At 42.8% G+C, this 21,954-nt stretch overlaps 1 protein-coding gene across 9 annotated transcripts in view; it reads right to left on the bottom strand.

Annotated features, from left to right (window-relative positions):
• Positions 1 to 21,954, bottom strand: part of LOC118357857 (muscarinic acetylcholine receptor M4-like) — a 158,318-nt gene that overhangs the window by 124,518 nt on the left and 11,846 nt on the right. For 4 of the 9 annotated variants that reach the window (XM_035735185.2, XM_035735174.2, XM_035735197.2 and 1 more), the window contains exons 5-9: positions 19,195 to 19,367; positions 18,968 to 19,034; positions 17,403 to 18,874; positions 12,264 to 12,350; positions 5,373 to 5,549 (exon numbers count right to left, since the gene is read on the bottom strand). In XM_035735185.2, coding sequence (XP_035591078.1) covers positions 5,373 to 5,549; positions 12,264 to 12,350; positions 17,403 to 18,874; positions 18,968 to 19,034; positions 19,195 to 19,367 — 1,976 coding nt within the window. The remainder of the gene's footprint in view (positions 1 to 5,372; positions 5,550 to 12,263; positions 12,351 to 17,402; positions 18,875 to 18,967; positions 19,035 to 19,194; positions 19,368 to 21,954) is intronic. The other 5 variants (XM_035735179.2, XM_035735226.2, XM_035735190.2 and 2 more) reach the window with 4 other exon arrangements.

Below are 21,954 nucleotides of genomic sequence, written 5' to 3'. Positions count from 1 at the left end.
CTGGACACATTTCAAAGGAGGAAATAGAAAGGCAAAATATTTCCAGGCCGAGGAGACATTGTATAGAATCGGGACGGCATGTAACCTAGCGGTTAAAGACTGGATCAGTAGCCCCGAAAGGTAGCTCGTTCAGATCCCTGAGCAGACTAGGTAAAAAAATCTGTTGACATGCCCTTGAGCAAGGCACGTAACCCTAATTGCTCCTGATAGTCGCTCTGAATAAGTGCATCTGCTAAAATGACTCCAATGTAAATACAGTGCCTTGCGAAAGTATTCGGCCCCCTTGAACTTTGCGACCTTTTGACACATTTCAGGCTTCAAACATAAAGATATAAAACTGTATTTATTTGTGAAGAATCAACAACAAGTGGGACACAATCATGAAGTGAAACGACATTTATTGGATATTTCAAACTTTTTTAACAAATCAAAAATGTAAAAATTGGGCGTGCAAAATTATTCAGCCCCTTTACTTTCAGTGCAGCAAACTTTCTCCAGACGTTCAGTGAGGATCTCTGAATGATCCAATGTTGACCTAAATGACTAATGATGATAAATACAATCCACCTGTGTGTAATCAAGTCTCTGTATAAATGCACCTGCACTGTGATAGTCTCAGAGGTCCGTTAAAAGCGCAGGGAGCATCATGAAGAACAAGGAACACACCAGGCAGGTCCGAGATACTTTTGTGAACAAGTTTAAAGCCGGATTTGGATACAAAAAGATTTCCCAAGCTTTTAAACATCCCAAGGAGCACTGTGCAAGCGATAATATTGAAATGGAAGGAGTATCAGACCACTGCAAATCTACCAAGAACTGGCCGTCCTTCTAAACTTTCAGCTCATACAAGGAGAAGACTGATCAGAGATGCAGCCAAGAGGCCCATGATCACTCTGGATGAACTGCAGAGATCTACAGCTGAGGTGGGACACTCTGCCCATAGGACAACAATCAGTCGTATATTGCACAAATCTGGCCTTTATGGAAGAGTGGCAAGAAGAAAGCCATTTCTTAAAGATATCCATAAAAAGTGTCGTTTAAAGTTTGCCACAAGCCACCTGGGAGACACACCAAACATGTGGAAGATGGTGCTCTGGTCAGATGAAACCAAAATTGAACTTTTTGGCAACAATGCAAAACGTTATGTTTGGCGTAAAAGCAACACAGCTCATCACTCTGAACACACCATCCCCACTGTCAAACATGGTGGTGGCAGCATCATGGTTTGGGCCTGCTTTTCTTCAGCAGGGACAGGGAAGATGGTTAAAATTGATGGGAAGATGGATGGAGCCAAATACAGGACCATTCTGGAAGAAAACCTGATGGAGTCTGCAAAAGACCTGAGACTGGGACGGAGATTTGTCTTCCAACAAGACAATGATCCAAAACATAAAGCAAAATCTCTAATGGAATGGTTCAAAAATAAACATATCCAGGTGTTAGAATGGCCAAGTCAAAGTCCAGGCCTGAATCCAATCGAGAATCTATGGAAAGAACTGAAAACTGCTGTTCACAAATGCTCTCCATCCAACCTCACTGAGCTCGAGCTGTTTTGCAAGGAGGAATGGGAAAAAATGTCAGTCTCTCGATGTGCAAAACTGATAGAGACATACCCCAAGCGACTTACAGCTGTAATCGCAGCAAAAGGTGGCGCTACAAAGTATTAACTTAAGGGGACTGAATAATTTTGCACGCCCAATTTTTTGGGGGAAATATCCAATAAATGTTGTTCCACTTCATGATTGTGTCCCACTTGTTGTTGATTCTTCACAAAAAAATACAGATTTATATCTATGTTTGAAGCCTGAAATGTGGCAAAAGGTCGTAAAGTTCAAGGGGGCCGAATACTTTCGCAAGGCACTGTATCTGATCTTGCAAAGGAAGACGGTGCCATTACAGGAACATTGGTTCCTGTAATTTATTCGCTGACCCCAGGAGGAATTAAATATGCATCATATTTCCATCAGAGTAGAGTATCAGCTGAGAGGACGCGGCCTCTTCGTCATCCACTGGACGTTTCACGTTCAGAATTTGCTTTACACTTCTTGAAAACTGAGACAATGTGAAAAAGGATGCGAGAGAGAGGAAATCCGACGAACCCGGAGCCTCTGAAAGTACTCGAATCAGAAAGCAGGCCGGAAATAGACATGGTTTCATAAATATACATTTCAATAACTGATGTGAAATGTGCCAAACACTCAAATACCCTCAGCAATGAATTTCTAAGTCGGGCAGTCAGGTTGGCGGAATAATTCATGAACCAAATCGGTGAGGTCATATTTAGGCTTTGAAGATGCCCCATCTCACATCAGTCACCCAGAACTGCATTTTAATACCAGCAAATTGTTGTTTGCTCCGACTGCTATGATACTCTGTGGCTGACTGGCAGTATAGCTCAAGTAAACCTATTTTGGTGGTCATGTTATAAATGTCCAGTACATACTGCAATAGTTAACTGGTCTAGGCGGACTTCCTAAACTTGCAAACAGACTAGGGATGAAACCGTTACTGGTTTCACGATAAACCACGGTAAAATTCCCGACGGTTGATATTACCGTTTCAAATGTTCATTGTCATTAAAACTGTGTTCGATTACCGCGGTTTGAAAAACTCACGGTAAATACTGTCCAGCATCAACCAAAGTTAGCAACAGTCTGACGCAGGCGCCGCATGCAATGTGGGTTTTGTTTTGTGGGAAAATATGGTGGAAGGGAGTGACGGAGATTTTTCAGCCTTCTAAGAGGACCAAATCTGAAGTGTGGTCGTATTTTGGGTTTTGCAAGAGTGTTGAGGGAAACTTAATCGAAGATGGTCACCCTGTGTGCAGAACATGCAAAAACATGTTTTTTTTTTAAATAAACGAGGGGCCATGCATCAGAGCTGCCTCACCTTGCCAGGGTTGCCAGGAAGCTTTTGTGCATCCCAGCAACCAGCATGTCATCAGCGAGAGTGTTCAGTGCCAGCGGGCACATCGTCTCCCCACGCAGATCACTACTTAAACCGGACAAAGTAAATATGTTGACATTTTTACATTTTACATTTCAATTAACAAAGAATGCATCCATACAGGATGTTAGGCCAGCAGCAGCTTATTTATTTATGAAGGAGAGAACGGACATACAATCAGTGGTGTTCATTTGATTTCTTTGCATATTTTGTGTTATTTTAATGTCAACACCTGCACATTGGATTTGTTGACATATGGTTGTATTGCTCTTACATGCACATTGCTTTACTTGTGTTGCTTTTACATGCACATTTGATTTGCTTACTTGAGGTTGTGTTCATTAAATCCTGCACTAGGGAAACCTTTAACTCTCATGGCCACCTGGTGCCATCTTTAATGTTAATGTTATTATTTTAATGTTTATGCACACAAAAAATGATTTTCTGTTGCTCATTTTATTTGTTGTTTGTTGGTTTGCAATATACAACTTGGTGAAATGATTTCAGTGTGTGCATCAGTACCTTGAACATTTCCAGCACATTTGAACAATACCGCAATAATACTGATACCCGTGATAATTTTGGTCACTATAATCGTGATATGAAATGTTCATACCGTTTCACCTCTAAAACAGACTACAAACATAAATGGGGACAAGGTACACCCGTAAGTAAATTGAAATGTCCAGCCTCATTCTACGCAAGCGTAAATAACGAACTATTTAAAAATGAATTCACAATTCCTGTAGGTAAAAATAAGAGGAGAAGAGAAGAGTTTAGAAATGACCTAGTGATAGCTGCTTTCCGTGGAAACAGGCCACAGTGTCATCGGAGGTGTCCTTATTAAACCGTTGCTCTCTCCTCTCTCTCAAAATTATAATTTTATAAAGCCAGCCGCGGTGCTTTATTGAGGAAAATAGACTGTTGCTATATTTTACTGTCACAATAGGGCTCCAGACTTCTCTGAATGTTTTCGTTCAATAGAGATCCATTTGCCTACGTAGGCTAATTCATTTGGGGCTAATTCGCCAAGTGGAAATCAAAACACATAAACTATATAGCTAACTGTAAATATATCTCATAGCTAGCCGTGTAATTGCTTAATCTAACTGTAGATTGAATGTCCTAAAAACTTTCCAGCGGTACTAGCACGGACAGCAAAATGGCCAACGTTCACGAGGCTCCGCATCTCAAAGACTTACTTGTACCGCAAACCTTTTTTTTTTTAAACGGTGCCAATCGCTCATTACTGAGAGTTGAGAAACGCCATACCCCCAGAAATCTGAGACCTCCCCCCTCTCTCTTCAACGAACAACAGCGTTGTGTCTGTGATGCATGGAGCCATACCCCATACTGTTATTTGCACTCACTATGGCTGCAAAGTTTTCCGATCCACACCAATCATAAAACAATTGGCAAGCAGAAGCCTAAATCGAGAATGGGGGATAAGGGGATGTTGTCTTGTTATAATTCCCTGAATCCCACCAGGTTCAATTATGAACGAGAGGGTGGCAGCACATGTCTAATCTTGTCTGAAGAGAACAGACACTGTCTCGCACTGATGTGGAGCTGACGCCACACCATGCAATGACCCAGTTATAACTAGCAACATCGGACCGTTTACATGCTCCAGGAAAATGTCCCAGCTGGTTTCACGCAACTCTGAATCCAACCCAAATGACAATAAAAGGCATTCTAAAATAGTTGATAGAGTGACGAATAACTTAGTTGTTCATTCGGACAAACAGTTCTTATCGTTATAAATCATATGTCCTTAATTGCTGGAGAGGAACAGCACCAGGGGAATTCCTTTGACCTCATTCAGCCAACGATGCGACAGTACAAAGTCTGCAGAGGCCTGAGAAGACTGATGCCCTCAAATAAGTCCTGGGAGAATTGAATGTTACAAACCACTGACCCTGGAGTATCATGGTCCTGCAAGCAACACCATCTCCCAGCACCTTTTTTTTTTATAGCCAGGCCAGAGGCAATTAACATTTACATATTGAAATAATAAAACCTAATCCATTAGAAAGATACATCACAAATTCAACCTTTGAGAGCCACGCATCAGGTATTCGATGTGCAAGTTATTTCAGTAGGAGTGTTTTGCTGCTGCTGCTTTATTAGACAGTCATTATGCATCCCAGATCATACAGAGAGTGTGTGGAGGCATAATGGGGGGAATTCATTTCTCTCATCCATTGGCAATGGTGCCTCCCCTCTGGGGACAGAAAAGCTCAGCATCTTGCTATGGTATGGTTTCATGCAAATAATTCCATTAATAGTGCTCCTTGTGGAAGAAATCCCAAAGCTCTTGATGATTATAGGATGTTTTATCATAATGTGTTCTGTAAATGTCTTCATGAACAAGTGTCAAGGGATGCAAAAAAAGCATTGGATGTTGTAGGTTGATGACGACTCACTCAAACTCCTCAAAGTCCACCTCGTTGTTCTCAACGGAGGGGTTGCTTCCTGGGCTATCCGATGTGGACGAGAGAGGCCGCAGTCGGCTCTGGTAGCGCAGTGATCGTTGGCGAATGCTGTCCCGCCGAGATAAGTACTGAATCATCCGCTGGGCGTAATACGCAGCAGGTGACAACCTGTGAACACAGCAAGGACACACTAGAGCTGCGGATGATTCAAATGGTGATCAGATAACCCAGGAGGAATAGACAATAGAAATCAGTCTCACTTTATTATCCCAGTCACGTTTTTTTTTTGTATGTACTGTGTAGATATGTATTATTTTTTGAAGTGATAAATAAAAACACGCAAACCAGGCAGAAAGCAGTGCTAATACCAGAAAAACCTGAACAAAGCCAAGACCATGTATTGTCAGAGCCCACAAACGATAAAGATGGAGCAGGCTCCTTAAAAAAAAAAAAAGAAGTACATTTCCCTCTCTTTCATGCTTCAACTCTCAAGGCCATAGTTACAATGTGGTTCAATTACTGGCTGATCCAAGTGGATAAGCCTTGAGCTGCACTCCGGTACCACAGCACGAAACCTACACAGGGAGGGCAGCTCAGAAGCTCACTGAACACAGAGTGCTCCCCATGTAAACAGAGCTGAATAAACAGTAAGCTGAGATCCAGTGAGTTACACCACATTGGAAGACTATAGACAAGGGATGGGGAAACTGATGGCCTATTTACCCTCGGAATTGCACATATATAATCCATGTCTCAAGGCTTAAAAATAATCATATTTAACCGGTCACCTCCCCTTCATCTACACTGATTAAAGTGGATCTAACAAGTGACATCAAGTGATTCACCTGGTCAGTCTATGACATATTCCTAATGTTTTGTACACTTAGTGTATATTTCTGCAATTAAAGCATTCTTGACCGTTTTTTTTATACAATGAACAAAAATATATAAATGCAACATGGTCCCATGTTTCATGAGCTGAAATAAAAGATACATTTTCCATACGCACAAAAAGCTTATTTCTCACAAATTCTACTGGGGACAAAAGGCCAATTTAAAATTGTGTAGTTATGCCACAGATGTCTCAAGTTGAGGGAGTGTTTAATTGGGGCATGCTGACTGCAGGAATGTCCGCCAGAGCTGTTGCTGGAGAATTTAATGTTAACGTTAATTTCTCTACCATAAGCTACCTCCAAGAATGTTTTAGAGAATTTGGCAGTACGTCCAACCGGCCTCACAACCACAGGCCACATGTAACCACGCCAGCCAGGGACCTTTCACCTGCAGAGTCATCACCCGGACAGCTGATGAAACTGTGTTTGCACAACCGAACAATTTCCGCACAAATTGTCAGAAACCATCTCAGGGAAGCTCATCTGCGTGCTCGTTGTCCTCACCAAGGCCTTGACCAGACTACACTTCAGCGTCATAACAGACTTCAGTGGGCAAATGTTCACCTTCGATGGCCACTGGCACGCTGGAGTGTGCTTGATGGGTGAAACCCGGTTTCAACTGTACCGGACAGACGGCAGATGGCGACATGGCGGTGTGGGTGATCGGTTTGCTGATGTCAACGTTGTGAACAAGAACAGAGTGCCCCATGTTATGGTATGGGCAGGCATAAGCTACGGACAAACAACATAATTGCATTTTATCAATGGCAATTTAAAATGCAGGGATACCATGATGAGATTCTGAGGCCCATTGTTGTGCCATTCATCTGCCGCCATCACCTCATGTTTCAGCATAATGCACGGTCACATGTCGCAAGGATCTGTACAGAATTCCTAGAAGCTGAAAATGACCCAGCTCTTCCATGGCATGTTTATGATGCTCTGGATCAACGTGTACGACCACGTGTTCCAGTTCCAGACAATATCCAGCAACTTCGCACAACCATTGAAGAGGAGTGGGCCAACATTCCACAGGCCACAATCAGCAGCCTGATCAACTCTATGCGAAGGAGATGTGTCGCGCTGCATGAGGCAAATGGTGGTCACACCAGATACTGACTGGTTTTCTGATCCACGCCCCTACCTTTTATTAAATGAAGGTATACAGATGCATGTATGTATTCCCAGTCATGTGAAATCCATAGATTAGGGCCTACTGAATATATTTAAATAGACTGATTTTCTTTTATGAACTGTAACTCGGTAAAATCTTTGAAATTGCATTTAGATTTTTGTTCCGTGTAAATACTAAACTATAAATTGTCTTCATCAGGCTTCGCTGAGAACATTGTTTTAGAATCTGAAAGCGTCTATGGTATATTTACAGCCTAGTCGGATTACCCAGTAAGAGGAAAATGGATGTTAGATACTGTAAATAACCTAAACTGGGCTGGGGCCACAAACTAAAGTATTTAGATTGAAGCCAATGTGTTGGTTTGAGTAAACAAAGCTCAAGTCAGAAGAGGTGAAGGCAAAGACATAGCTAAATCAGTAAAGTAAATATGTTACTTTTTACTGCTGACAGCAAACAAAGAGGTCTGGGACAGTCAATGTTGACTCTCCACAAACATAAATAGACAAATCCATCCAAATGACATAACTAGGAGAAGATTAGGTTTTAGGGTTTTTCAAAAACAAGACCCATCGCAATTATCACAAGTCAAGTTGTGTGCACACCTCAGTCTAGCTTTCCCATTGACTGTTTTACAAGGGCTCAAGGAGCTTGCAATACTTCGATATTAAGATCATGTTTTTTGAAGTTATAGTGTAGCCTGCTATGCAATCCCTGCATAGCTGTTCATGTCACACATTAGTTTATCTGCCTGCACACTTACTTGAACAGCTGGACAATCCTGAGTAACATTCATCAAAAAGTTATTGCGTGGGCAATCATTTAACCAATATGCCCTGAGGGTCAGCAATTGGATTACAATGCAAAATACTGGATTGGAAAATAAAACAAGTACGGGGAAATAAATCAACACCTGGCGAGTATTAAAAGTGATCCTAAACTGACTCTACTAATGAGTTAGCCACATCTGCCATCAATTCCACTGAAGCTTTATGAATCTGACGTGACAGGGGTCAAACCTTTTCACAATGGTCAAAATAAATGGAGGCAGGTTCCATTACAGGGCAACATCTTTTGATAACTGGATGTCCTAGAAACAAAATCCTAAATCTCAACTCTGGAGTTTAGTGTGCGCTGGGAAGAGAAGGTAGGAGGGTGCATCGTGTTCTTTTCTATGGAGGGTCCAGCACACCAGAGGTGAGAAGGAGCAGCAGTGGACATGAATATCGATGTTTTTTTATGATTGTATTTTCTATTTTCTATGCTCCTGTGATTGTGTAAGTGTTTGTCATGCACGTTGGTTTTAATAGGACTCCGCCCTTTCCTAAATAAAGCTTAAATGTAAGGGAGAGAATAACGAGGTGGGAGGGAAGTGTCGGTGCTATCCTAACCACTTGAAAGGGTGTTAGGATTTTTGACTTGTTCCACATTTTGTTTCGTTACAGACTTATTCTAAAATGAATTTTAAAAAACATTTTAAATCCTCATAAATTTACACACAATACCCCATAATAACAAAGTGAAATGTATTCAAACTAAAAACAGAAATACCTTATTTACATAAGTACTCAGACCCTGTCCTATGAGACTTGAAATTGAGCTCATGTGCATCCTGTTTCCATTCAACATCCTTGAGATGTTTCAACAACTTGATTGGAGTCCACCTGTGGTAAATTAAATTGATTGGACATGATTTGGAAAGGCACACAAATCACATTTTATTGGTCACATACACACGGTTAGCAGATGTTATTGCGAATGTAGCGAAATGCTTGTGCTTCTAGTTCCAACAGTGCTGAAAATATAAAATATAAAAATATCTAACAAGTACTATCTAACAATTCCACAACAGATACCTAATAAACACAAATCTAAGTAAAGGAATGGAATAAGAATATATAAATATCAATATATGGATGAACAATGACAGAGTGGCATACGCTAAGATGCAATAGATAGTATAGAATACAGTATATACATATGAGATGAGTAATACAAGATATGTAAACATTATTAAAGTGGCAATATTAAAGTGATCCATTTACTAAAGTGGCCAATGATTTAAAGTCTGTATGTAGGCAGTAGCCTCTGTGCATACAGGCTTTTTAACAGTCTGATGGCCTTAAGATAGCTGTTTTTCAGTCTCTCAGTGCCAGCTTTGATGCACCTGACTGACCATGCCTTCCCTCTGCTGTTTCCTGAAGTCCACGATCATCTCCTTTGTTTTGTTGACGTTGAGTGAGAGGTTATTTTCCTGACATCACACTCAGAGAGCCCTCACCTCCTCCCTTTAGGCTGTCTCATTGTTGTTGGTAATCAAGCCTACTACTGTTGTGTCGTTGGGAAACTTGATGATGAGTTTGAGGTGTGCTTGGGTGAACAGGGAGTACAGGAGGGGGCTGAGCACCCACCCTTGTAGGGCCCCAGTGTTGAGGATCAGCGAAGTGGAGATGTTATTTCCTACCCTCACCACTTGGGAGTGGCCCATCAGGAAGTTCTGGACCCAATTGCAGAGGGTGGGATTGAGACCCAGGGTACTAATGCTTGGAGGGTACTAATGCTGAGCTGTCGTCAATGAACAGCATTCTTACATAGGTATTCCTCTTGTCCAGAAGGGATAGGGCAGTGTGCAGTGTGATGGCGATTGCACACCTGTCTATATAAAAGGTCCCACAGTTGACAGTACATGTCAGAGCAAAAACCAAGCCATGAGGTCGAAGGAATTGTCCGTAGAGCTCTGAGACAGGATTGTGTTGAGGCACAGATCTGGGGAAGGGTACCAAAAAATGTCAGCAGCATTGAAGGTTCCCAAGAACAAAGTGGCCTCCATAATTTTTAAATAGAAGAAGTTTGAAACCACCAAGACTCTTCTTAGAGCTGGCCGCCCGGCCAACCTGAGCAGTAGGGGTAGAAGGGAATTGGTCAGGGAGGTGATAAAGAACACGAAGGTCACTGACAGAGCTCCAGAGTTCCTCTGTGGAGATTGCAGAACCTTCCAGAAGGACAACCATCTCTGTAGCACTCCACCAATCAGACGACGGAAGCCACTCCTCATTAAAAGGCACACGACAGCTCGCTTGGAGTTTGTCAAATGGCCCCTAAAAGACTCTGACCATGAGAAACAAGATTCTCTGGTCTTATGAAACCAAGATTGAATTCTTTGGCCTGAATGCCAAGCGTCACGTCTGGAGGAAACCAGGCAACATCCCTACGGTGAAGCATGGTGGTGGCAGCATCATGCTGTGGGAATGTTTTTCAGCGGACGGGACTGGGAGACTAGTCAGGATTGAGGGAAAGATGAACGGAGCAAAGTACAGAGAGATCCTTGATGAAAACCTACTCCAGAGCGCTCAGGAGCTCAGACTGAGGAGAATGTTCACCTTCCAACAGGACAACAACCCTAAGCACACAGCCAAGTATCCCAGGAGTGGCTTCGGGACAAGTCTCTGAATGTCCTTGAACCCGATCGAACACCTTTAGAGAGACCTGAAAAAAATCTGTGCAAAAAGCTATGCAACGCTCCCAATCAAACCTGACAGAGTTTGAGAGGATCTGCAGAGAAGAATGGGGAAAAACTCCCCAAATACAGGTGTGCCAAGCTTGTAGCGTCTTACCCAAGACTCAAGGCTGTAATAGCTGCCAAAGGTGCTTCAACAAAGCACTGAGTAAAGGGTCCGAATACTTATGCAAATGTAATATATAGTTATAGTTTTAATACATTTGCAAAAATGTCTAAAAACCTGTTTTTGCTTTGTCATTATAGGGTATTGTGTGTAGATTGATGAGGGAAAAAAAACAATGATCACATTTTAGAATAAGGCTATATTGCAACGAAATGTAGAAAAAAATCAAGTGGTCTGAATATTCTCCGAATGCACCGTATATTTGACCACAACCATGTCCAATTCCATTCATAGCAGTGATAATGTATTTCAAAGAACTGCATGCATTAGAACAAGTCAATATATGTCACACAGCTGGACTACTGGCAGATGTTGAGGGCAGTGACCTTTGACAATACTTAATGGGAGCATCATATGCTGGAGGCGATACTTGTCTAGTACGTCTTACAGTATATAATGTTCAATGCTATCACATACTGTTGCCCGAGAACCACACAGAGACAAGTGTGCACAGGTTGGTGAAATGGTAGTCCCGCGTAGCCATTCCTCCAAAAACCTTGTCATGCCGTCTTCGGAGGTCTGAAGAATTCTGTATTAGCCGAAACTATTTGAATGGTCCGCTGGCTTCCAGCGGCTACATTTTTGTTTCATGTTACATTACAAGAACCCTCCCCCACATGACTGTTGAAGGAGTACTACGTCTTATGATCCGCCCAAGCAAGGCATCTGATTGGTTTTAGACCAGGTCTCCATCCCCTTTTAGCTAATTTAGGCCAGACTTCACCAGGCTTCCGGATTAGGGAAGCCTAGTTCTCTACGAGGCTAGTGAAATTATGTTTACATTGGAAACATTTGCCATTTGTTTGCACCTGTTCGAGCACTACACAGTCTCCCTTATGTGTTCGGTGATTGTTAGACAGAGGACAGAGTGAAGAGACTGTATAAATGTAGGTCCAATATAATTTCTGCAGAGTTTCAATTTGGTTTAAGTCATGTCATTTTATTTACTTATTTTTACTCAAACCACCCGAGGGAAAATCAACTGTATGTTTGACACCCCTGTGTTTGAGCAACCAATGTGTTTGATTTATTGAAGTGGCTATTTATTGTTGGTTCTTGAAAAGAATGCTACATGCTAATCTAGTATGCTGGCCTGATTTTAAAAAAATATTCTCATGAATTACATATTACAAGTAAATCATCAATAGCCCTGACCACTTGCCATAAGACTCACCTGGCAGGATCTGGATAAATGGGATGGTCCCGGGAGCCAGATATGTCATACCGAGACGGTGACATAATAGATGACTCCAAAAGTCTCCTATGAAAGAGAAACAGAGCAAAAGGGATGGTTAGATGTGCATTTCCACTAAGGAAAACACCCCAAACAAAGTTATTGTACATGTAGTTGTTCAATGATCAGCCCAAATCATTTCCATATTCATTATCACCAACTAGTCTAAACCGCTTTCCAGTGGAAAAAAGGAGCCATTTCTGTGACTGATGCAACCAAACAATGTTTCTCTCCGATCTCGCTACTTTTCACAGGTATAATTAAGAGAATGGATACCTCCACAATTAACACAAACACTCCATAGAGACCCTACATATCAGGTGCTTCCTTTTGGGTGACGACCAATGGATACGAATGTCTCCTAGCTCTTTTTTAAATTCTTGATAATAGTTAACCCACTGTTCCTAGGTCGTCATTGTAAATAATCATTTGTTCTTTACTGACTTGCCTGGTTAAATAAACAAAGAAAATACTAAATTCAATTTAAAAAATAACCACCCGTGTCCAGGGACAGGTGATTTGGAGGTTAGATTTAGGATGGGAGTCAATGCACTACAGCCCAATCTATTATGCTTGATAATGCCAATAAAACATGTGACAACGCTCTCAATTAAAAGTATTGAAGTGTTCCCACACGAGGAATGATGCCAGATGATGCAAAGACAATGAAAAATGGCTCCATTTCAATTCACGACTTGCATTCAGCGGTCTAGCTCTTATTTTTGGATGAAACTGGACGTTTCAGGGAAAGATTAGCTTTAGGTTATGTTATTCAGGCCATTCATCTGAAACGTTTGAAATAGAGTCAGGTTTCCTGACAAAACTAACATTTTGAAGTTAGCATGGTGTTAAAGGTGAATGTAGAGAAGCTCAGGGACGTGTGGGTGGCAAAGGAGAGACACGACGTGACAATTTCAAATCTTGAATGACATTTTTGGGACCCATAAGACAAAGACAAAAAGCAACTCCAAAATAGACAGTCTACTAATCCAAATATGGAAGGGTGGCAATAATTTATTCAGATTTAGAATATTTTTTTTTTAAATGTATTGTTGGATTCAAAACTTGTTTTAAAACAGCACATATGCAGTGCAGACTATTTCAAGTGATTGGCCAGCCTGCTAGCCCAACATAGTTAACATTGAAACCATTTAGAATAATTTACAGTGTGGCTGACATGTTAATGAGACTGAACATGCAGTTCCCATCCTCCTGCTTTAATCCTTTCCCCAAAGTCACAAAACAACGTGCTCATTACTGTGAGGACTACAATGGCCAAATTACTGGAATAACTCAAAGCATTCCCTTCCTTGAGATTCACATTTATCTACATCTTCGCCAGCCTGCTCATTGGAGCAGTCTTTTAAACCACAATTTTGGTCAATTAAAAAGTATCATTAAATTCCTAAGGGATATTCACTTGCTCATTATCGACAGCACATCAGGTTAAAAAATTAGAGTGATGTGAAATGTCACAGCCCTGTGTAACAGCCCATTAAACTGCTCCAGTATTTTACTGATCGAGGACTTGAATGCAATTTCTATAGAGGATGGTGGCCTTTATACTTCAGAGGATTTAAGGTGAGCAAAAAAAATCCCTAAATATGTCATTGTTAGATTACAACTTTAAAAACAAAATGTATACCTCAACTGCTCTAGTCATTTGGGCTCAAAACAAGTCAGAAAATGTCTTAGAATACAGTAGCCAAAACCTCTCCTTGAAAAAGCAATTACTGCAATAAATAATACAATATAACCCCTGCCTGTTCAGGGGCAGAACGACAGATTTGTACCTTGTCAGCTCAGTGATATGAACTTGCAACCTTTCGGTTACTTGTCCAACGCTCTAACCACTAGACTACCATGCCACCCCATTTTGTTAAATCCCTTTTAAATCTGCTATATCAATGCTTTTCCCAAATGAGGTGACTTCAGAATGTGGACATAAAAGAAAGAACCCATCGAACCCTTAGAGCAAGCCATTGTGCCCAGCTTGGCTAGATAACACAAAGTAGCCTGAAGCTCGAATATCATTAGTATAGTCACATAAATAAATAAAATACCTTCAACATATTAAATTTAGGGTGACCTGCAGCTGTGAGTCTATGAAAAGAGACTGGAATCTAAAAGAGATGTGAACAAAACGGAGAACCAAACTTCAGTTTGGTCATTTGCTTTCCAGACACTTCTTGACAGCCTACTGATTAGACCCAATGCTTTGGCCTTGTGTCAGACAAAGTAGAGCAGCACCCTCGGGCTACTGGAGAGCTCTCCATGCAACAAGCCCCAGCATTAGGCTAGATAATGAGAGGTTGGGCAGGAAGGGTATCTTCACATTGTTAAAGTTCACAACCCTGCCCTTGAAACAGAGGCTAATTGCAGCCTTCCAGGGAACAGGGGATGGATTGGGATTGATGCAAGACGGAAAATGAGAGCGGGAAAAAAAACTATGACCGTGTGTGTTTTCAATGACTGTAGAAAAATGTTATGCAAATATTAGGTTATTTAACTTTTTCCATATCAGTTTTTACCAGAATAGGCATTACTTTCTTGCCTGGCTAAGCAAACTCTTTGCTCTAGCCAAATGCTATGCCTGGATCTGTCTGGATCCAAGTACCTTCCCGATGATTTGTAGAATGAAAATCCATTCTCGACCATCTGACTGGTCCCAGAAACTGATGGGTTGGGCCAGAGCCAGAACACACGTGGGTAAAGTGGCATTTTGAAAATGTGTCATTGTCTTTGATACACGGATTGGTTTTAGATTATCCAATCGCTGATGACTTTGTTTTGTACAACACCACTCATTTTGACGTCAGCACAAACAACTTCATTGATGGCAGTCTCAGACTGAACTATGTAGCGGAAGAATTCAGTTTGAGTCGTCAGGCAAATTACCTTCTAAGCCTATGTAAAATAAATGTCAAACCTTTGTACTGAGCTGCCACTGCTCAATCAGACATGTTGTGCAAAGCACATCATATCCTCCTACTTTGTGGGAATAAAATTCACATAAAATACCTATGCTAATTCCCTAACTAATCCTAATAGGCTAGCCTATGTCTAAGTATGCCTATTCTAGAAACTAGTAAGTTGTCAATGGTAGTTGTCACAGGAGAGGCAGAGCTGTCATGGCAATCCTCTCTAAATATCTAGTCAGTACCATACTGCCACCAAGTGGAACACTGAGGAGTAACATGGAGACAGCCCATTTTCCACAGGTCCATCACAAATGAGCTTGTCTCTGCCCTTTGATTGGAAGGTTGGGAATTCGATCCCTGGCCAAGTCATACCAAAGACTCTAAAAAATGGGACCCGATGCGTCTCTGCTTGGAACTCAGCATTAATAAGATTGGGGGTAATTCTGCGTTCAATACAACTCTGAAATTTCTGACATGGAAACATGTAGAAAGATGAGGTCTGAATTCCCCACTTGGAAAGTATTAGAATCAGCCAATAGAAAGCTCTTTTGTAGGCTTTTTGAATGCTATTCATAAAAGCCATCCAACAGAAGTAAATTAATGGAAAATCTACATAGGCGTACAAAGGCACATTATCAGCAACCATCATTTTAAAAGGCTAATTGATCATTAAAAAACCCTTTTGCAATTATGTTAGCACAGCTGAAAACTGTTGTTCTGATTAAATAAGCAATAAAACTGGCCTTCTTTCGACTAGTTGAGTATCAGGAGCATCAGCATTTGTGGGTTTGATTACAGGCTCAAAATGGACAGAAACAAAGAACTTTAATCTGAAACTCGTCAGTCTATTCTTGTTCTGAGAAGGATATTCTATGCGAGAAATTGCCAAGAAATTGAAGATCTCGTACAACGCTGTGTACTACTCCCTTCACAGAACAGCGCAAACTTGCTCTAACCAGAATAGAAAGAGGAGTGGGAGGCCCCAGTGCACAACTGAGCAAGAGGACAAGTACATTAGAGTGTCTAGTTTGAGAAACAGACGCCTCACAAGTCCTCAACTGGCATCTTCGTTAAAGAGTACCCGCAAAACACCAGTCCCAAGGTCAACAGTGAAGAGGTGACTCCGGGATGCTGGCCTTCTAGGCAGAGTTGCAAATAAAAAGCCATATCTCAAACTGACCAATAACAAGAAAAGATTACGACGGGCAAAAGAACATGTACACTGGACAGAAAGATGGCTTTTTTTCTTTGCAACACCATACATCAATACCTGCATGTATTTTCTTTCGACTGGATTGGTCGTGAAGACAAGGTCAGGAAGGTCGAAGCCTAATCATTCCACTGACTGTAGCCAGTGGGGCAGTTGACAGACAGTCAGGCCAAGTAAGGCCCACTACAGTCGAGGCAAAGCAAACTGCCAAGGAAGGCATTGCAAAACCCATCTGCCAAGCAGCTAATGAGCAAGAAGGGGAAGCCATGGAGGCAGAGCATCGTCTCAAAACTGAATGAAATGTATACTTTAATTGGGATAGGAAAGGGGGGATACATAGTCAGTTGTCCAACTGAATGTATTCAACTGAAATGTGTCTTCCGCATTTTACCCAACCCCTCTGAATCAGAGAGGTGCAGCTGCCTTAATCGACATCCACGTCTCCTGCGCCCGGGGAACAGTGGGTTAACTGCCTTACTCAGGGGCAGAACGACAGATTTTTTACCTTGTCAGCTCGGGGATTTGATCCAGCAACCTTCCAGTTACTGGCCCAACGCTCTAACCACTAGGCAACCTGCCGCCCCTTTTGTCAGAGATCCTTACCAAAAAATAGCCCTAATGACTGCACAAGTTTGGAAAAGGCCTTTCATCAACTTCGAATGAAGCACAAAAAGCAAGATATGCCAAGTTTGCCTGTGTGATTACACTAATGTCACAAGCATGGGGTGACTTGGGGTTATGTGTAGGTGTTGTGGTAGGGCAGACTTGGCAGCTTATAAGATGTGTCGAATGTTGCATCTCACCTCCATCTATAACTGCCTCAAAGTCAGAGTTCAGCCATCATGCTACTTCCAGTATATTGGAAAAGGCTATGCATCGATTATGTTTTTCATTTAACAAATTGCACAAAATATAGATAAACAAGACCTTAACACCCGATTCTCTCACCTTCTCAGGTAAACGTCATCAGAGCTTTCGTCAGGCATTTCTTGGTTTAAGGCCTCTTGTGGTACATTCACCGCTGTACTTGGACTGGCAGACTGTCTGTAAACGCTCTCCCATTGGCCTGTCTCCTGATTATACACCAACCCCACTGCCCGTTCTCTCTGCGGGCTAGGGGTTCCCCGGTGAGGGAAGGCTGTGTCCCCTCCAGGTTCATCAGCACTGGGCTGTGGCTGTGCTAACTGTCTCCTGTCAGAGGACTGGGGATCCTGTATCACAGTCTGCCTAATGTTGTGAAAGGCAGGGTTGGAGCTTGGGGGCTGCCATGAGGTGCTCCCCTCTTGTGATGGGGTCTGGCCGGTGCACTCCCAGCGCTGTGTACCTTGGTTAAACGTGAACAGGTTGTGGCAGACCCTGCAACGGTTCACATGGCCGCGGAAGGGACCAGAACCATCATCACCGCTGTGGGGGGGCTGATAATGGGGAGTGACAGGCTGCTCAGAGTCTATGTTATTATTAAGCATCTCCCATGTCTGTTGCTCTTGGCTGCTCTCTCCACCAGTGCCACCTGACTGCTCCATTTCCTGTATGCGATCATACTCCATGAAGTAGCGATTCAAGTTGCACTGCAGCACGTTACGGATAGAGGTGGGGCTGTTGCTCCCTCCCTCCCCAAGAGTGTGGTGTCCACTACTAGTGCTGGGTCCATCTACAGAGCTGTTTCCACTGATGTGGGGGCTCATAACTGCTGGGGGAAAGCTTCCTCCCTCTGTGGCAGAGGTGTAGACAGGCGACTGATAGGAGCACTCCTGCTGTCTCCGCACAGACAGCAGGCTGACAGATGATGCACTAGTCCTGGGTGGAGATACCCCAACACCCCCACTATGCTCAGGCCGCATGTTGAGCATGCTACCCATCCAGTCTGCCCCCGCCAGTCGCCCAGAACACTCCCGGCCTGGCTGCTGGTGGCCTGAAGATGGAGTGCGTAAAGAGTGTCCTCTAGCACCGCTGTACACACTGCTGAAGGCAGAGGGACGGTGTGAGGAGCGAGGCTCAGAGGGCTGCCGGGGCTCAGTGCGAGCAGAGGAGAAGGTGGAGGCATAAGACTGGGTCTCCAGGCTCTCAGGGTCAGAGGGGTCCTCTCCAGATGGTGAAGGGGCTTGGGTGGGAGAGCACCGACTGCAGAAGCAAACCATACCAAGGTGTTGCACACAACCCTGGTAGGGGGGTCGGACGCTATTCCGCAGGGCGGAATAACGTCCAGAGGGAAGACTAGGAGAGTCAGCAGCACTATTGACAGCGGGTTCAGGAGGATGCTGCTCCTCAGACTGTGAGCCTGAGTTCCTCGACGACAGAATGTGCAGGAAGTTGTGGAGAATGGGGGTACGGCGGACCGGTTGGGACTGTAGGAAGGATCGATGGCGAAAGTGGGGCATCTCCATGCTATCCATGGGGACCTCAGAGTCATCATCACTCTGCTGAAAAGCACACAACGGGAACAAAATGTTCTTGATATGACGTAACTGACCTAATGTAAAGTATATAACGTAAAGTATTAGACAGAGTCTCACCTGTTGGTTAGAGGGATTCACTATAGCGGTCAACAGGTTATGACCCAGTGGGTCAAACCTCACCAGTCTGCAACAGAGCATTCACATGTGTCATTATCTCCATTTTGCTTTAAATACTTTTTGAGAATATCTGACTCGGTTTTCAAATTCAGAAATTTCAACATGTCAACTAATCGAACACTGTGGAAATGACAGGGAGATGGAGAAGGTGGAGCTTTTCGTCAGACCTGACTCTCTCTGTCTCGCTGGCAGTCTTGACCAGGGCAAATGGCTCCCTCCTACTCCAGTCCCAGAAGTGAACCTCATTGTTTGTTGCTATGAGAAGGAGCTGGGCGGTAGGGTGAAAGGCCAGGGAGGCAATGGCCACATTGCTCTCAGTGAACCAGCTCTCACTGCCACCCTGGGCATCAGATGGGCCACACAATGTTCAAAATAAAAAGATTAGTGTCAATATTACGCACAAAACCCCAGAATGTCATATCATCCAACTACTTTTAAGAGAGTTCAAAGGAAATTGATTGGTAAAAAGTCAAACTTGTGATGATGCAATAGAGGACACGGTCACCTATACCAGCACCTCACACAGAGATAGTTAGAGATCTCTAGTTGGATATGTTGGATTCGGGGTAAACTTTGAACATTGTTATACTCATAAGTATAGTAAATAAAGGAGTGGAAGAGACTGGTTTTTATGTCAGAGGTTAATGATTCTCTGTAGAAAGACAGATGGCTTTGGAATGTGTTGGGTGGACGGGAGGAGGTCACAGGATTGCTATAGGGGAAGAGGACGGACATCTGTGGATTAGTCGAAGGAGGGGTTGAGGTCAGGTCAGATCAGATCAGATCCCCTGAAGGGAGAAACTATGGTTAATTATCCTCTTCCTTTCAAACCATATAAGGTCAGGATTGGAGAGGAGGCGTGCCTAAAGTGGAGTATACAGTCGTGGCCAAAAGTTTTGAGAATGACACAAACACAAAGTTCGCTGCTTCAGTGTCTTTAGATATTTTTGTCAGATGTTACTATGGAATACTGAAGTATAATTACAAGCATTTCATAAGTGTCAAAGGCTTTTCTTGACAATTACATGAAGTTGCAGTGTTGACCCTTCTTTTTCCAAGACCTCTGCAATATGCCCTGGCATGCTATCAATTAACTTCTGGGCCTCATCCTGACTGATGGCAGCCCATTCTTGCATAATCAATGCTTGGAGTTTGTCAGAATTTGTGGGGTTTTGTTTGTCCACCTGCCTCTTGAGGATTGACCACAAGTTCTCAATGGGATTAAGGTCCGGGAAGTTTCCTGACCATGGAACCAAAATATCAATGTTTTGTTCCCAGAGCCACTTAGTTATCACCTTTGCCTTATGGCAAGGTGCTCCAAAATGCTGGAAAAGGCATTGTTCCTCACCAAACTGTTCCTGAATGGTTGGGAGAATTTGCTCTCTGAATTTGCTCTCTGAGAATTTGCTTTCTTGGGTGCCCTAAAGCCTTCTTCACAACAATTGAACCGCTCTCCCTGAAGTTCTTGATGATCCGATAAATGGTTGATTTAGGTGCAATCTTACTGGCAGCAATATCCTTGCCTGTAAATCTCTTTTTGTGCAAAGTAATGATGACAGCACGTGTTTCCGTGCAGGTAACCATGTTTGACAGAGAACAATGATTCCAAGGACCACCATCCTTTTGAAGCTTCCAGTCTGTTATTTGAACTCAATCAGCATGACAGAATGATCTCCAGCCTTGTCCTCATCAACACTCACACTTGTGTTAACAAGAGAATCACTGACATGATGTCAGCTGGTCCTTTTGTGGCAGGGCTAAAATGCAGTGGAAATGTTTTTGGGGGGATTCAGTTAATTTGCATGGCAAAGAGGGACTTTGTAATTAATTGCAATTCATCTGATCACTGTTCATAATATTCTGGAGTATATGCAAATTGCCTTCATACAAACTGAAGCAGCAGACTTTGTGAAAATGAATATTTGTGTAATTCTCAAAACTTTTGGCCACGACTGTATATACTGGTAGTGGTGGAAACATGTCTTTGTCTCAATACAGCTGTGTCGACCCTTTGGGAAGAATTAAACGTGGTTAAGCTTCTCTAGTGTCCGTGAGTCATTTACTCTGAAAAATTAGAACCAAACAGATGGTGCTGCAAGCAGAGTTCACCACGATTTGTAGTCAAACCAAAGAGTCCAGATCAATGGAGCAGAGCTGTCAACAAACAAGGTAGGCAAGTTCCTATACCCGTTTCCACTCATTTTGACATCTTGGGGAGATGAAAATCGTAGGCTGAACATTATAGGATATGGACCGGGAGAGTTTAATTCAGCAGGCCCATTGTGTAACAACAGGTCGTAGCTTTATGGCAGATGGTAAGTCCCGGAAGGTCAACTCGTACAGGCTGGTACCTGTAGGGTAAGTCCTAGGGGGTAAATCCCTAGTAGGTTGGTTCCTGCTAGTACTATAAAGTAAATGGTAAACTCCTAGTAGGTTGGTTCCTGCTAGTACTATAAAGTAAATGTAAATTTCGAGTAGGTTAATCTCCAGCAGGCTAGTACCTGTAGGGTAAGTCCTAGGGGGTAAATTCTGGTTGGGATAGTTCATGTGACTACTATAAGAATAGGGTCCCGGAAGGTAAGAATAGAGTCCCGGAAGGTAAGCCCGCGCAGGCTGGAACCTGCAAAGAGTAAGACCTAGGGGGTAAATTCTTGGTGGGGTTGGTTCCCTGCTAAATCTGTATTGAGAGGGTGGAAGCCCAGTCACAGTGGCCGTGAGAGCGCAGGGTGTGAGTGTGTGTGTGAAAAAGAGGTTAGTTTTATGCCCTGTTGGGGTGGTGAACCATGGCAGATTATGTGGAAATAGGAAGACAAGTGTGAATAATTTTGGTGATGTCTTATCAATAATAGGGATATTGTAGGCAATATGGGGGAAAAAAACATTAAGTCATCAGTATTCTCCAGTAATACATTCACAGACGCTATAGT

The sequence above is a fragment of the Oncorhynchus keta genome, chromosome 2, assembly GCF_023373465.1.
Source record: "Oncorhynchus keta strain PuntledgeMale-10-30-2019 chromosome 2, Oket_V2, whole genome shotgun sequence".
Classification (NCBI taxonomy): domain Eukaryota; kingdom Metazoa; phylum Chordata; class Actinopteri; order Salmoniformes; family Salmonidae; genus Oncorhynchus; species Oncorhynchus keta.
This window is presented reverse-complemented; position numbering and strand designations above follow the sequence as displayed.